General features: G+C 41.1%; 1 protein-coding gene across 1 annotated transcript in view; it reads left to right on the top strand.

Moving 5' to 3' along the window:
* Positions 1-15,752, top strand: part of zcchc14 (zinc finger, CCHC domain containing 14) — a 335,331-nt gene that overhangs the window by 242,258 nt on the left and 77,321 nt on the right. The window contains exon 4 of the mRNA XM_051931455.1: positions 9,632-9,703. Coding sequence (XP_051787415.1) covers positions 9,632-9,703 — 72 coding nt within the window. The remainder of the gene's footprint in view (positions 1-9,631; positions 9,704-15,752) is intronic.

Genomic DNA, 15,752 nt, shown 5'->3' with positions numbered 1-15,752 from the left:
GAAAGTTATTTTCGGATTGTAGAAATAGCCCTATTTCCACAGAAATATCACTGCCCTACCTGTAACTTTAAGTGCCCCTTACAGATTCATACTTGAGGCTGGCCGTTTAAAGCTTATGATGGTCTAGGCTGACTGCAACTGCCATCATGTCCTTGAACCCAAGACCATTGATAGTCATGACAGAGATGAGCTGGCAATGAGGACACCTAACACAGCAAGAGTATGGTATAAATGTGCAAAAATGCTTTATTTTCAAAAATTGTCCAAGTGCAGTTAGAAATCTCTTCATTAAATAAATCCCATAAAAACGGTGCATTCCCAGCACCTCTATGAATAAGTTCAATAAATAAAATCCATAAAACCCATAAAAAGAATACCTGTCTCATCCATAGAAAAGCAATTCTTATGCGTGTTCCAATACTCCATCCATTGACAGAACCCTGTTGCATACCTTTTACCAAAGAAGCATTCTGGTAACTAAATGTTTGCTCCAACTCCATCCTTGTACTTACAGTTTCCCCTCTGACGAGCACTGCTTCCATCCTGCTCCCTGTCAGCAGGCATGTTCATCGTCCAGGACCTTGGACACATGGGCTTACTTTCCACTACCTCTTGTCAGTAGCTGCAGAACGACCCCAAGTCCATAATGTCTCCCATACCTCTGGCTGCAGCAGAAAGGGATGAACCCTGCTGTCTATGAGGACTTTCTTATTCGCATAGGAGGCCACCGCACTCAAGTGCAGCTTGTTTCCTTTCTGTGACTCCACCCAGATAGCCTCAGTACTAAATCACTTTTTAACACTAGAATTACCAAAGCTTACGAGAAAACTCGTAAATCCGGCCCACCTTAAATCCACTCGCACGTCTCCATTCAGCGCCTTTTGTTTTATAAATGTGTCGATAAGCCCAAGCAGCAAGCAGCTTGGTATACCATCCCCCCCACCGCCGGAGAAAATGCAAAAACCTCTCCCAACTGAAGCGTTGTTTATCACTGAGTCAGGTACCTAGGCTAAAAAAAAATATCATTATTCAGAACACATGCATTTCACATGTGTTCCGTGTCTACAAAGATCTGTGTACTGTAAGTGTAGGATGACAGGAAATGTTGAACACATACCTAAAAGACAAACTTTTTCCATGTTTTAGTACTAACAACAAAATATAGACATGAAATGTATAATGTGTGAAGACTGAAGTTCAAATATCAAATAAACACTTTCACATCACTTTCAGTGTTTAGATCTGGACAGTGTATGTGCCCAAAAATAAGTCTAACTGCATTCTCGGACCATTGCTCGCGTACTAAAGTGTCAGAAGGCATTTTTTGTGGCATTACACATGTAATTTGGGAGCATGCCTTTGTCGATCAAAGTAAATAAATCAAGATAAGTAACATTCGATCTGGCTTTTATATAAGTAACATATAAATGCTGCTTATGTAAAGACTATCACAAAACATAATCACAAACGGGAGTTTGCACGATATGTTGGCGAGCTCTGTAAGCCGTGCTGTTTCTTTGAAGGACAGGTGATTGGCAAGATGACGCTGGACCTTGTCCTGTATACAAACAGTGCCATCTTTTGCCTTTACGCCTGGTGCAGCTGCGTTGTTCTTATATGTGAGTGGACGCTTCTTGCGGGGAGGAGTTCTGTTCTCTTTCTCCGATCCGAGTTCACCTCTGCTATAGTTCGTCTTTATTTGAAAACAGCAGTGTCGGATCGGGGCGAGCGTGAACGCGACTGAGAGAATAAAACTGAATTAAAAAAACGCTAACCTTTACAAGTACCATACATTTACAGCGGCAGTTAAAGACTCAAATCAAATGTATGTTTTTATTGTATGACAGTAACAATAAGAACAGCTCACTACTCAAAACGTTTATTTTGGGACACGTTAAGACTCGAACCCAGGGCCTTCTGAATAGGTGTCAGTAGCTCTAACCGCTGTACTACCCAAGAAATTGGGATAACAAGCAACAATAACCAGATTTCTTTTTCTTCGGTTATAGTCTTGTATCTTTTGTGAAAGTGTTTATTTGATATTTGGACTTCAGTCTTCACACATTATCCATTTCATGTCTATATTTTGTTGTTAGTACTAAAACATGGAAAAAGTTTGTCTTTTAGGTATGTGTTTAACATTTCCTGTCATCCTACACTTATAGTACACAGATCTTTGTAGACATGAAACACACGTGAAATGCATATGTTCCGAATAACAATATATTTTTTTAGCCTAGGTACCTGACTCACTGATAAACAAGGCTTCAGTTGGAACAGGTTTTTGCAGGTTCTCCAGTGGTGGTGGTGGTGGTGGGGGGATGGTATACCAGGCTGCTTGGGCTTATCGACACATTTATAAGACAAAAGACGCTGAATGGAGACGTGCGAGTGGATTTAAGGTGGGCCGGATTTACGAGTTTTCTCGTAAGCTTTGGTAATTCTAGTCTTAATCGCAGTCACCTTCTCTTGTTTTTTTGATACTCTCCTTCCAGTCTCTTTGCCTTGGATCCTTTTTAACCTATTACCTGTGCAGGTACCTTGATTACACCCCACCAAGTGTCAATGGGGAAACTAGCCTAAACCAGCCACATCATTACATGTAGGTGAATTAGCCAATTTCCCCATTAAACACCCTGGGGTGCACAGCCACACTGCCATACTCACCCATATTAAACACATATGTAAATACATTATTTGAAACCATTACAAATAATGTAATATATAAAACTATGTACAATATAACACAGGTACATTTATTATGATCATTGATGTGTGCAGTAATTAATCAATAGCTTGTATTTCCTATTATATAAAATAAACGGAGAGGGAAAACAGTGTTTGCTGATTGGCAAACATAAAAGAAAGCAAGGTACACAAGGTGTTGAACTTAATGCATACAATGGAAACTCAAATATGTAGAGGAGACATAAAGATAAAAATGGTTGTTTGGACTCTGTATAGAAAATGTGTATATACATGTTTATACAGTATGGTACTGATCTAAAGTCTTTATGGTGTTTTGAGAATATATCACCTTTTCAGTCAAAAATAATCACAATATTAGTTTAGGTCCATATCATTTAGCCCTAGTTTTTGCTTTTTTGTTCAGTTTCTCATAGCCTGAGTACTGAGTGTATTCCTTATAGTAGGAATGTAAATAAAAAACTGTTTGAGATCCACTTACAAAATAAAAAAACATCTAAACCCCATCTCCTCTTTCCACACTTCCAATCACAATGCACTCTACTGAGACAAAAAGATTTCAGCATAGCCCTCTTGGCAAACTGCAGGTCAGGTCCATAAATCAAATTTGCGTAACGTTTTTTTTTTTTTTATGACAATCTCTTACCATCCCAGGTCATACGGGTTTTTGGGTTTCCTTGACAGTGGTTCTCATTTTTTTATGCTCTAATGATGTGCATGATTACAACTTGTCAATGCTTAGGTGGAAGCCACAGTTGTAGTCAAGCAGCAAACAAGCAAAGAACAGAGAATGTGTACTTCCATGAAACTGAGATACTGTATTGTGTAGTATAGGCACAGTAAGAAAAGAAGTGTTAGAACTTCCTTGGATTCAGGACATAGCATGGTGAGTACTGTAAGCAATACTTATATACATAACAGCTGGCGATGTCGATGAAGACTTCCAGTTTTAACCATTATAAGCACTGATGTCGTCTCTTGCAGCTGAGCTGGTTGTTCTGCTTACAGATAAGCAGAGCATTCTGTTTTTCAATATTTTCATTTTTCATAAAAGAAAATTGATAGCCTTTAAAATATTATATTTAAAACCAAAGGGTTTGTTCTCTTAACACTAGAATTACCAGAGTCTACGAAAAAACTCATAGATCCGGCCCACCTTAAAACCGTTCTCACCTCTCTTTTGTCTTCTAAATGAGCCGATTAAGACGAGCCAGCAAGCTGCCGGCTATTCCATCCCCCACCGTCGTAGAACGTTCACTAAGTTTTCCCAGCTCATGCCTTGTTTGATTATCTGGGAGTGACTGAACTGCTAGAGTTTTAGAGTGGAAATAATAGATCGCTATTTGGAACACACACATTTCATGCGTGTTCCGTTTCTACAGTAATCTGTGTAAACACATTGTTAAAATAGAAACTTTTTCATATTTTAGTAATAAATGTTACAAAATGTGGCATAAACTATAGCATTTGTGAAGCCTGATGCCTAAACATCAAATAAACACTTTCACAAAAGTTTCAACGATGCTACAACACCTTCCGTGGCGTAGCAGTAAGATTTGCTGACTTAGCACTACAGCAGCCTTGCCGTGCATTACAGACCCGAGTTCGATTCCCCGCTGGGGAGGAAGTGTTTTTTTTTTCTTTGTAACCTCAAACGGACATAAAATTTATAAATTGGTATGCACTGTAAATCGTTAAGTTTAAAATGTTGATCGCGGTTATTTTTGTTGATTAATTCATACATTTTTACTTAGTGTCAGAACAGGAGCTTATTCAGCTTCTGATCTGACTCTAACAGCGCCACAGTATAAATTCACACCCAATCTGACGCTGTTCGTTTTCAAATAATATTGTACTAGTGCGATTATGTTTTCTGATTGGTACTATTCGCGTCGTCATAAAATGATTTCTTCAAAACGTCACATATATTTGTCTCTTTCTTTTTTTAAAATGTGCGTTGATCACCACCAGCATGTTGTAGCACACAGCAACTGGAACTGCATGTTCTTGTGCACTGAATAAGACAGCGCTATATGCAATCATCAGATTCAAATGTTAACAGTTCACACACACGCAAGGATCGTCTTTCTTACATTTACAACGTGTGTACCTGTTACAATGTATTCATTTCTCTCTATGCTGTGGTTTCTATTACACACCTGAAAGAAAGACAATATATGTGAAAACATCATCGCACTAATGCAATATTATTTGAAAACGAACAGCGTCAGATAGTTTGTGAATTTATGCTGGAACTGGAAATTCTCTGATGTGGAATCAGTTCTGTATGGTTGTGGGCGTGGGTGTGAGTGGTGGACATAACTGGGAATTACTGTGAATGTGTGTGGTGTTTTGAGATAATGAATAGAGCTGCGAATTACAGGTGCTTGCTCAGTGTAATATAAACCATAGCACAGAGTGGTGTGTACACTGCAAAAGTACACATGTAAATGTTCGAAGGGCGCTCCTTGGGTGAGCTATAGCGCGTCTTTATGTGAAAACAGCAGTGTCAGATGGGGAGTGTCTGATGATTGCATATAGTGCTGAAGTTAATACTCTTTACTATGCTTTCCTCTGCATGTCCTGGAGTACAAAAGAAACAGCATACAGTAACATGTGGGGACTGGCAAGATTGGGGGGAAAAAAAACACACGGTCGTATGTATCGTGATACACTGCAGAGCTATAGCGCGTCTTTATGTGAAAACAGCAGTGTCAGATGGGGTAGGAAGAATGAAAAGTGAATAAAAAAACAAAAACAAAGCTAACCTTTACAAATATCATAAATTACACCGGCTGTTACAGACTGAAATCAAATGTATCTTTTTATTCTAAATAGTAAAAATAAGAGCAGTTCACTTCTCAAAAGGGAGTCGTGCAGGATTGAACTCGTGACCTGTTGATTGCCAGTTAGCAACTGATACTGTTGCGCCACAGCAGCAGTCGTTGCAAATACGTGTCAATGTTGCACACTAAGGCGGCTTTTTTTCTGCAGTTCTTTTTTTGAATAAAAGCGCACTTGTTCCGTTATTTGTACCTTTTGTGAAAGTGTTTCTTTGATATTTGGACTTCAGGCTTCATACATTATATAGTTTATGCCTACATTTTGTCATTTACTACTAGAATATGAAAAATGTTTCTGTTTTAAAAATGTGTTTACACAGATTACTGTAGAAACGGAACACAAATGAAATGCGTGTGTTCCAAATAACGATTTATTATTTCCACTCTAAAACTCCACTTCACTCCCAGATAATCAATCAAGGCATGAGCTGGGAGAAATTCGTGCACATTCTAAGTCAGTGGGGGGATGGAATAGCCAGCTACTTGCAGCTTGTACATTTAGATGACAAAAGAAGATGGCGGAGAGGTGCGAAAGGATTTAAGAAGCGATTTAAGGTGGGACGGATCTACGAGTTTTTTTGTAGGCTCTGGTAATTCTAGTGTTAAAGGTTTGCTTTCTAAGTGTAAACTAATTCAGAATGTTGACTAGAAAAGTAATTAATTTCATAATGGCCCCCAGATTTTTGGCTGGCTTAATTGACTATTATTGGCTACATGTGTAGGATCTCTGGCAGTGTGTTCCAGAGATGGTGTATAGCACTTCTGAAGTTGCAAAAAGTTAAAAGGTGCGGTTTCCAAGATGCTACATACTGTATTTAGAAGTGTTATATGAGGCTCATAGATGTTCTGTTCCCTGCTTACACAGTTAAAGTTCTGTTTATAAATACAGTATTAGTAGTAAGACCGGTATCAAGGTTATTTGCTTTTATGGCACAGATTTTCAAACAGTTGGGAATACAGAAAACTGCACTTGATAAAATTAATCATTTACACTGCGTTCTTAAAAATATTTCACAACTCTGGATTCATTTTATGGCTAACTGCTCTAGATGTAGAGCTATCACTTTCATATCCAAATTTTGAAAGAAATTCAAATGTCTATTAGAGCTACTGTTGTCATCAGTGAATTGAAACCCCTTTCTCTTCAGTGAGAAACAGGAGCCTTTTTCTTTTTTTAATTGAAAGCTGCTCTGCAGAGTCACATTATAGTATAGCTTACCTCTTACTTTCAGCTGGAGTTGGACAGGGATTTCTACACTGCAGAATACAGGAAGTTGATGCTTAAAGGCTGGTTTACCATTCAGGCACCAAAAATATTTTGGGATATTTTACTCCCACAAACTGTGTTAACCAATCAATAAAATGTTACTTTTTGCACAGTGGATCTCTTTCTGCCTGTTGCATACAATGGGGCTGCTAGAGTTAAAACATTGCATATAGTTGCTAGTTAAACCCTTTCTGTTACTCACAGCTATCAATCTTGTGGGGCTGCCTGAGTTAGAATGTTTCGGAAACATATGCTTACTGAAATGCAAATTGCTTGTTTAACATTAGTGCTATGACCAGAAGAATGTACAAAAATTTATAATATGTATATAAGTTGCTGCTTCTCATATGTAAACATTCTTATCTCCCCCAAAATATTTAACCATCATTTACATGTGTTCAGGTAATGCATATTTATAATATGAAACTTGCCAAACTTGCTTGAGGCACTTCCCCCAACCCTGTTGTAAAATTCACTATCCTGACTTAGTCCTTGGGGGAGGGGTGGGGGTAAATATGAATGCTTCTCACTAATGAAATACTAATACTGATACAAGCCAATTCCAAACAGCCATACTTCAGACTAATAGGACATAGAATACCTTCACACATGCCCCGAAAACCATTTGTTAAGGTGAAGCTTGCAAGCTAGGCAGTCTGGCTTTCCTGTGATGGTTGATTGAGAGTGTCCTGCACTTGCCAAACTTGTTTGAGGCACTTCCCCCAACCCTGTAAAATTCACTATCCTGACTTAGTCCTAGGGGGGTGGGTAAACATGAATGCTTCTCACTAATGAAATACTAATATTACATTGCTTTGCTTAAGTTACGAATAAAGACATATAAAATATTTATCAACTTGTATGCAAAATTTCACACCACAGCAAAGGGTAACATGCTTAATAAATTTACGCGGAAAATAGGCTTTTTGCTTAAGAACCAAATGTGTCTATTGTTTACTAAGTAGCCTGGATAAATTCTTTTATTGTTTGTTTTTAGATTTTTTTTTTTCTCCTAATTACAAGTATGAGCTGCTGTACTAAACACAAGCTCACTCACCATTTACACTCAGACAAGGAGTGCCTGTTTTAATTACAGAACAAAATGAAAAGGTGTGAACTCATTCTCTTTTAATTTCTACCAAAGACTTGCCTCTCTTTTCTTAATACTGTTGTTTCTCTTTATTCACAGCATGACTGTTTTTTTCAGTTTACTTGTCTGTCTTTTAATGTAAAAGCCAATATTCCTGCAAAGCATAGAATTATTCAACTAAAAATTATATATCGAGCCCATCTGTCTCGCTTAAAACTGTCCAAAATGTTTCCAGGGCAGGATCCAACCTGCGAGCGCTGCAACCAAGCTCCTGCCTCACTGGGTCACATGTTCTGGGCCTGCACTAAACTAACATCATTTTGGACAAAAATTTTTAAGTGCCTCTCAGACAGCCTTGGTATCACAATCCCTCCCAACCCATTAACAGCTGTGTTCGGTGTTCTTCCAGATGGACTTGAATTGGAGAAGGACAAGCAAACTGTGATTGCATTCACTACACTTTTGGCACGCAGACTTATTTTGTTAAATTGGAAGAATCCTAATTCTCTTCTTATAAGTCAGTGGGAAACCGATGTTTTATATTATTTGAAATTGAAATTGAAATTGAAATTGAAATTTGAAATTTGAAATCTCAGGGGTGGGGTTTGATTAGTCTTCAAATTTGTTGGGTTATAAATTGATCTGTTTGTATGGAATGATTACAATGAAAATTAATAAAATAAAAATATTTTTTAAAAAAAAGCCAATATTCCCACCTTCACTCTCTATAATTTTCACTCTCAGCTGTCTGTTTACAGGAAGATCGGCAACAAAATGAAGTGTACATACAATTTAACTACTGTAATTCCTCAATTAAAGTAATTAAGTAAAGCTTAGAAAAGCAGATTCTGAAAATGATTTTCTGTATCAGCTAATTTATCAATTAAAGATTAAGTCATTTAGTGTTAAAATCAGCCAATGTCAATCAGCAGACAATTGATCATTACTAATCACTTCCTTTACTGTTACTGTAGCTATAATCACTGTACATAATTTCCAGTCTAGATTTTGCTCCCAGAAAGAAGTAATAACAAGAAAGATTGTGTCCCCTCTTGGTTTTACTAGAATATTCAGATTGACTTTTCCAATTTTTTTGATCCACTAAGCAGTTATTTTTGTCTGCAGAGCAAATAACCCAGAATAGTTTAATTGTTCACCATGTAATTAACAGTATCAATAATCACCCTGCTAATTCTGTAATGCACTACAAACCTTAAACTATTAACTGCTTGCTGGAGTTTTAGCAAAAGTGCTGCTGGCAGAATTGGGTCCTTCATTGTCAAAAAGATTTTTTTTTTATTTTTATTTTTTTAATGTCCACAAATAGCAACACTGCATATAAATCCCTCTGCTTTACTTAAGTTGATGCTATAGTCATTTTCTTTAATTTTCTTTGACTGCTCTTAAATTTAGAGAATTTTCATTTAAAGAATTCATAGAACACAGTAAAGGTGTATGGTAGAGAGGTGGTGTCCCTGTTTGTGACTGAGGATCTGATTTATTATGAGAATCACAGACGTTTTTACTTATATTTTTATATACACACAAACAGTAATGTGATAATTCCAAACTTTGCACATTTTTACAGATCCTTAAATAGCCACGAACCCTTTGGAGCTAATTCATTATTGAAGGTGAAGTAGACAAAATATTAAAGTAAATATTTGTACTTTTTTCTCTTTGGAAGACTTGCAAATACTTCTATGTATGTGTTTACTTTTACAGGTTTTGTGGTCTGATTCTACATTAACAACAGTAACCAAAGCACAGCAGGACCTGATTGAATTTCTCTCAAAGGTAAAATCTTGCCAAAATCATTTTCACGGTTAAATATTTAGAACTGAAAACTATGGTGTGGAACCTTTTTTTTTTTTTTTTAAATAAATAGTCAATTTGTAGCTGTAGAAGTATTATTTTTAACTATAATATGGTGTTTATGTTGTATAGAATTCACGCACTGCACAGTACATTACATATCAGTGTTTTTTATTACATGGTGACCCAGGATGCAAATAAAATTCAAAATAGAATCTTTATGGTATATCAGGAACTTGAAGTCTCACTTGGGCAAAAAGCAAATCTCAAAGCTATAACCCATGTACCAGTAATCACTCATTTTAAAATAATTTCATTGTCTGCTAATTTTAGTCTAAATCTTAATGTAGTTTTTGCTCATACCCCTAATTTCTGTTGTCTGAAATTCTCAACTGTGTTTTGCCACTATAGAAGAGAAAGCAGCAGTCCATATTTCCAGGCTACTACAGCTGAAGTATGGTTTGAAGCGACAAGCAGAATCGTTTTGAATGCTTTGATGATATTTGTTTTGCTTGAGTCACGCTGTTCGTATTTACATCCTGAGAACTACTGATTATATCATTTTGATGAAAGCGCAAATAGCTGCTGTTAACATATAGCCTGTCCATCTGGTCTAATTCTATACTAACAAAGTAACCAAAGCTTATTAAGACTTGATTAAATTTCTTTTAACACCTGAATCCCTGAAGCTTACAATTTTGCTGTGTTGCTGAAGCCCAGCTATTAGTCGGTACAAAATAAAATTCATTTGCATACATGTGTGTTTGTGCATTTCATTTTCAACCAATTGTCACAGTGGTAACACTGCTCCGTCACAGGTCTGCGCAGATGGCTCAGTGGATAAGCTACCGTTTAGCAATAGTGAGGTAATAGGTTCAAATTCTGTGATTCTCTGTATATAGAACTTTGAGTAGTGAGCTGCTGCTATTATTATTATTATTTTTATTATATAACAAAGACATACAATTAAATTTGAGTCTGTAACATCCTGTGTAAATTTATGGTAGTTGTAAAAGATGTTACTTATTCTCGCACACTGACATTCATATCAACATGTCATTTGAATTATTTTTTTATTGAGGTTTATTCCGGAATTCTTGAATAAAACTTAATTTGAATTTTTTTTTGTTCAGTTTTATTTTTGATATATATATAATATATGAAAAAAAAATCATTCAAATGACATGTTGATGTGAATGTTCATGTATGAGGAAAAGTGTCTACAGTGTCTGTTTGTTCAATAAGACGCCAAAAAGAAATGATTGAGCTGCGTTTGTGTGTCTACTTTTATCCCTTCAGCACTAACTTTTAGAAGTACCATAAATTTACACCGGCTGTTATAGACTCAAATCAAATGTATGTTTTTATTATATTGTAATAGTAACAATAATAGCAGCTTACTACTCAAAATGGTAAATGCATGGAAGTCCCAGGATCGAACCTGAAACCTCTTGATTATGAGGCTGCCGTTCTCGCCTCTGCACCTGCCAAACGGACGTGTCTACTTTGTATTGATTGATAGTTGGGCTTTAGTTTTTACACATTGCCAGTAACATGTATATTGAACAATTTATTTTTCTTCAGTTATAACCTTGAATAAAAGCGCACTTGTTTTGTTATACCTTTTGTGAAAGTGTTTATTTGATATTTGGACTTCAGTCTTCACACATTATACACTTCACATCAGTATTTTGTCAATCTATATATATAAAATTCTTTTTGCATTTGAAACGGAAATTACATATGACCACGCGATATGGACATTACATATTGCATAGTGCGCCCCGTGTCTCCCTCTCCCAGCCCTCCTCTCTGGACTCCAGCGCTGAGAGACAGACAAAACTGCCACATTGTAATTTTTTTTTTTAATTCCCAGTACTTGATAGTAGAAGACATGAAGAAAACAGCTTTGCTTCTTTCCACTTTTTAACTCCGCCGAGCTGTAAACCGCCTTCAGCGGCAAGGGGTCATAAGAACAAAGTGGACGCTAGGAGGCGCGGTTTAAATTTGAATCACGTGGGATGTGTTGTTCAGACGGCAGTGTGAAATTAACACCTTTAAGCCATCCACCTGTACCGTTGTTGTCTCTTATTTTTGGCGCAAATCCACATTCAACTGATTTTCTACAGAACATTACGAAATACAATTTGTGTTTTCAGATGACATCTTTTGGCAGCACGGCTCCTACCGAACAGTCTGGGTTTATGCCGACATTTAAAATACCGGGGCAAATCCATCCCATCCATCCATTGTCTTCCGCTTATCCGAGGTCGGGTCGCGGGGGCAGCAGCTTGAGCAGAGATGCCCAGACTTCCCTCTCCCCGGCCACTTCTTCTAGCTCTTCCGGGATAATCCCAAGGCGTTTCCAGGCCAGTCGAGAGACATAGTCCCTCCAGCGTGTCCTGGGTCTTCCCCGGTGCCTCCTCCCGGTTAGACGTGCCCGGAACACCTCACCAGGGAGGCGTCCAGGAGGCATCCTGATCAGATGCCCGAGCCACCTCATCTGACTCCTCTCGATGCGGAGGAGCAGCGGCTCTACTCTGAGCCCCTCCCGGATGACTGAGCTTCTCACCCTATCTTTAAGGGAAAGCCCAGACACCCTGCGGAGGAAACTCATTTCAGCCGCTTGTATTCGCGATCTCGTTCTTTCGGTCACTACCCATAGCTCATGACCATAGGTGAGGGTAGGAACATAGATCGACTGGTAAATTGAGAGCCTCGCCTTGCGGCTCAGCTCCTTTTTCACCACGACAGACTGATGCAGCGCCCGCATTACTGCGGATGCCGCACCGATCCGCCTGTCGATCTCACGCTCCATTCTTCCCTCACTCGTGAACAAGACCCCGAGATACTTGAACTCCTCCACTTGGGGCAGGATCTCGCTACCAACCCGGAGAGGGCACTCCACCCTTTTCCGGCTGAGGACCATGGTCTCGGATTTGGAGGTGCTGATTCTCATCCCAGCCGCTTCACACTCGGCTGCGAACCGATCCAGAGAGAGCTGAAGATCATGGCCTGATGAAGCAAACAGGACAACATCATCTGCAAAAAGCAGTGACCCAATCCTGAGCCCACCAAACCGGGCCCCCTCAACGCCCTGGCTGCGCCTAGAAATTCTGTCCATAAAAGTTATGAACAGAATCGGTGACAAAGGGCAGCCCTGGCGGAGTCCAACTCTCACTGGAAACGGGTTCGACTTACTGCCGGCAATGCGGACCAAGCTCTGGCACCGATCGTACAGGGACCGAACAGCCCTTATCAGGGGGGCCGGTACCCCATACTCTCGGAGTACCCCCCACAGGATTCCCCGAGGGACACGGTCGAATGCCTTTTCCAAGTCCACAAAACACATGTAGACTGGTTGGGCAAACTCCCATGCACCCTCCAGGACCCTGCTAAGGGTATAGAGCTGGTCCACTGTTCCGCGACCAGGACAAAAACCACACTGTTCCTCCTGAATCTGAGGCTCGACTATCCGACAGACCCTCCTCTCCAGGACCCCTGAATAGACTTTTCCAGGGAGGCTGAGGAGTGTGATCCCTCTATAGTTGGAACACACCCTCCGATCCCCCTTCTTAAAGAGGGGGACCACCACCCCGGTCTTCCAATCCAGAGGCACTGTCCCTGATGTCCATGCGATGTTGCAGAGGCGTGTCAACTAAGACAGTCCTACAACATCCAGAACCTTGAGGAACTCCGGGCGTATCTCATCCACCCCCGGGGCCCTGCCACCAAGGAGTTTTTTGACCACCTCGGTGACCTCAGTCCCAGAGATGGGGGAGCCCACCTCTGAGTCCCCAGGCTCTGCTTCCTCATTGGAAGGCATGTTAATGGGATTGAGGAGGTCTTTGAAGTACTCCCCCCACCGACCCACAACGTCCCGAGTCGAGGTCAGCAGCGCACCATCCCCACCATATACAGTGTTGACACTGCACTGCTTCCCCCTCCTGAGACGCCGGATGGTGGACCAGAATCTCCTCGAAGCCGTCCGAAAGTCGTTCTCCATGGCCTCCCCAAACTCCTCCCACGCCCGAGTTTTTGCCTCAGCCACCACCAAAGCCGCATTCCGCTTGGCCTGCCGGTACCTATCAGCTGCCTCCAGGGTCCCACAGGACAAAAGGGTCCTGTAGGACTCCTTCTTCAGCTTGACGGCATCCTTCACCGCCGGTGTCCACCAACGGGTTCGGGGATTGCCGCCACGACAGGCACCGACCACCTTACGGCCACAGCTCCGGTCAGCTGCCTCAACAATAGAGGCACGGAACATGGCCCATTCGGACTCAATGTCCCCCACCTCCCTCGGGATGTGGTCGAAGTTCTGCCGGAGGTGGGAGTTGAAGCTACTTCTGACAGGGGGCTCTGCCAGACGTTCCCAGCAGACCCTCACAACACGTTTGGGCCTACCACGCCTGACCGGCATCCTCCCCCACCATCGAAGCCAACTCACCACCAGGTGGTGATCAGTTGACAGCTCCGCCCCTCTCTTCACCCGAGTGTCCAAGACATGTGGCCGCAAGTCCGACGACACGACCACAAAGTCGATCATCGAACTGAGGTCTAGGGTGTCCTGGTGCCAAGTGCACATATGAACACCCCTATGCTTGAACATGGTGTTCGTTATGGACAATCCGTGACGAGCACAGAAGTCCAATAACAAAACACCGCTCGGGTTCAGATCAGGGGGGCCATTCCTCCCAATCACGCCCTTCCAGGTCTCACTGTCATTGCCCACGTGAGCATTGAAGTCTCCCAGAAGAACGAGGGAGTCCCCGGAAGGTATGCCCTCTAGCACCTCCTCCAGGGACTCCAAAAAGGGTGGGTACTCCGAACTGCTGTTTGGTGCATACACACAAACAACAGTTAGGACCTGTCCCCCCACCCGAAGGCGAAGGGAGGCTACCCTCTCGTCCACCGGGGTAAACCCCAATGTACAGGCTCCAAGTCGGGGGGCAATAAGTATACCCACACCCGCTCGGCGCCTCTCACCGGGGGCAACTCCAGAGTGGTACAGAGTCCAGCCCCTCTCAAGGAGATTGGTTCCAGAGTCCAAGCTGTGCGTCGAGGTGAGTCCGACTATATCTAGCCGGAACCTCTTAACTTCGCGCACTAGCTCAGGCTCCTTCCCCTTCAGAGAGGTGACATTCCACGTCCCAAGAGCCAGCTTCTGTAGCCGAGGATCGGACCGCCAAGGTCCCCGCCTTCGGCCACCACCCAACTCACACTGCACCCGACCTCCTTGGCCCCTCCCATAGGTGGTGAGCCCATGGGAACCCCAAAAGAAAATTTATTGGGGAACTTGAGGAACCATCAACATCGACAGAAAGAGTCAGGTTACACAGAGAAAGTGAGACAGAAGCAGATCGAGAGAGAGGGCTCGCTGATCAACGTATACGACAATCACAATTGAGGGCCTCGCAAACACTCGAACAACGTGCTGAACAGAATCGAATTTGACGGATGCAGTGTTCACAGGCTACCACGTCACACAGTTATCAGGGTCTGTATATGGAGGGATTCAATTATAACATTGAAAAAGATTATTGCCTACATCCAAAAGTTACAATAGAAAAGAACATCGTCTGTCAGTACTGCCAAGCAAAGAAGTTTAAATTTGAATCACGTGGGATATGTTGTTCAGACGGCAAGGTCTAATTAACACCTTTAAGCCATCCACCTGAACCATTGTTGTCTCTTATTTCTGGCGCAAATCCACATTCAACTAATTTTCTACAGAACATTAGGAAATACAATTCGTGTTTTCGGATGACATCTTTTGGCACCACGGCTGCTACCGAAGAGTCTGGCTTTATGCCGACATTTAAAATATGGGGGCAAATCTATAACAGAATTGGGTCATTAATGCCGTTGCCTGATGAGAGCCACAAATTCCTCCAAATGTATTTTTTTGGGAATGAAGACGAAGAAGCAACATTACGTTGTGATACAATTCCTGGTACCAACAAAGAAATTGTACTTGACATCCAAAAAATTATGCATGAACATAATGCATTAGTGAAAATGTTCAAGACCG

The sequence above is a fragment of the Erpetoichthys calabaricus genome, chromosome 9, assembly GCF_900747795.2.
Source record: "Erpetoichthys calabaricus chromosome 9, fErpCal1.3, whole genome shotgun sequence".
In the NCBI taxonomy this organism is placed as follows: Eukaryota; Metazoa; Chordata; class Cladistia; order Polypteriformes; family Polypteridae; genus Erpetoichthys; species Erpetoichthys calabaricus.
Note: the sequence above shows the minus strand (reverse complement) of the source record. Positions and strands in the feature narration are given on the sequence as shown.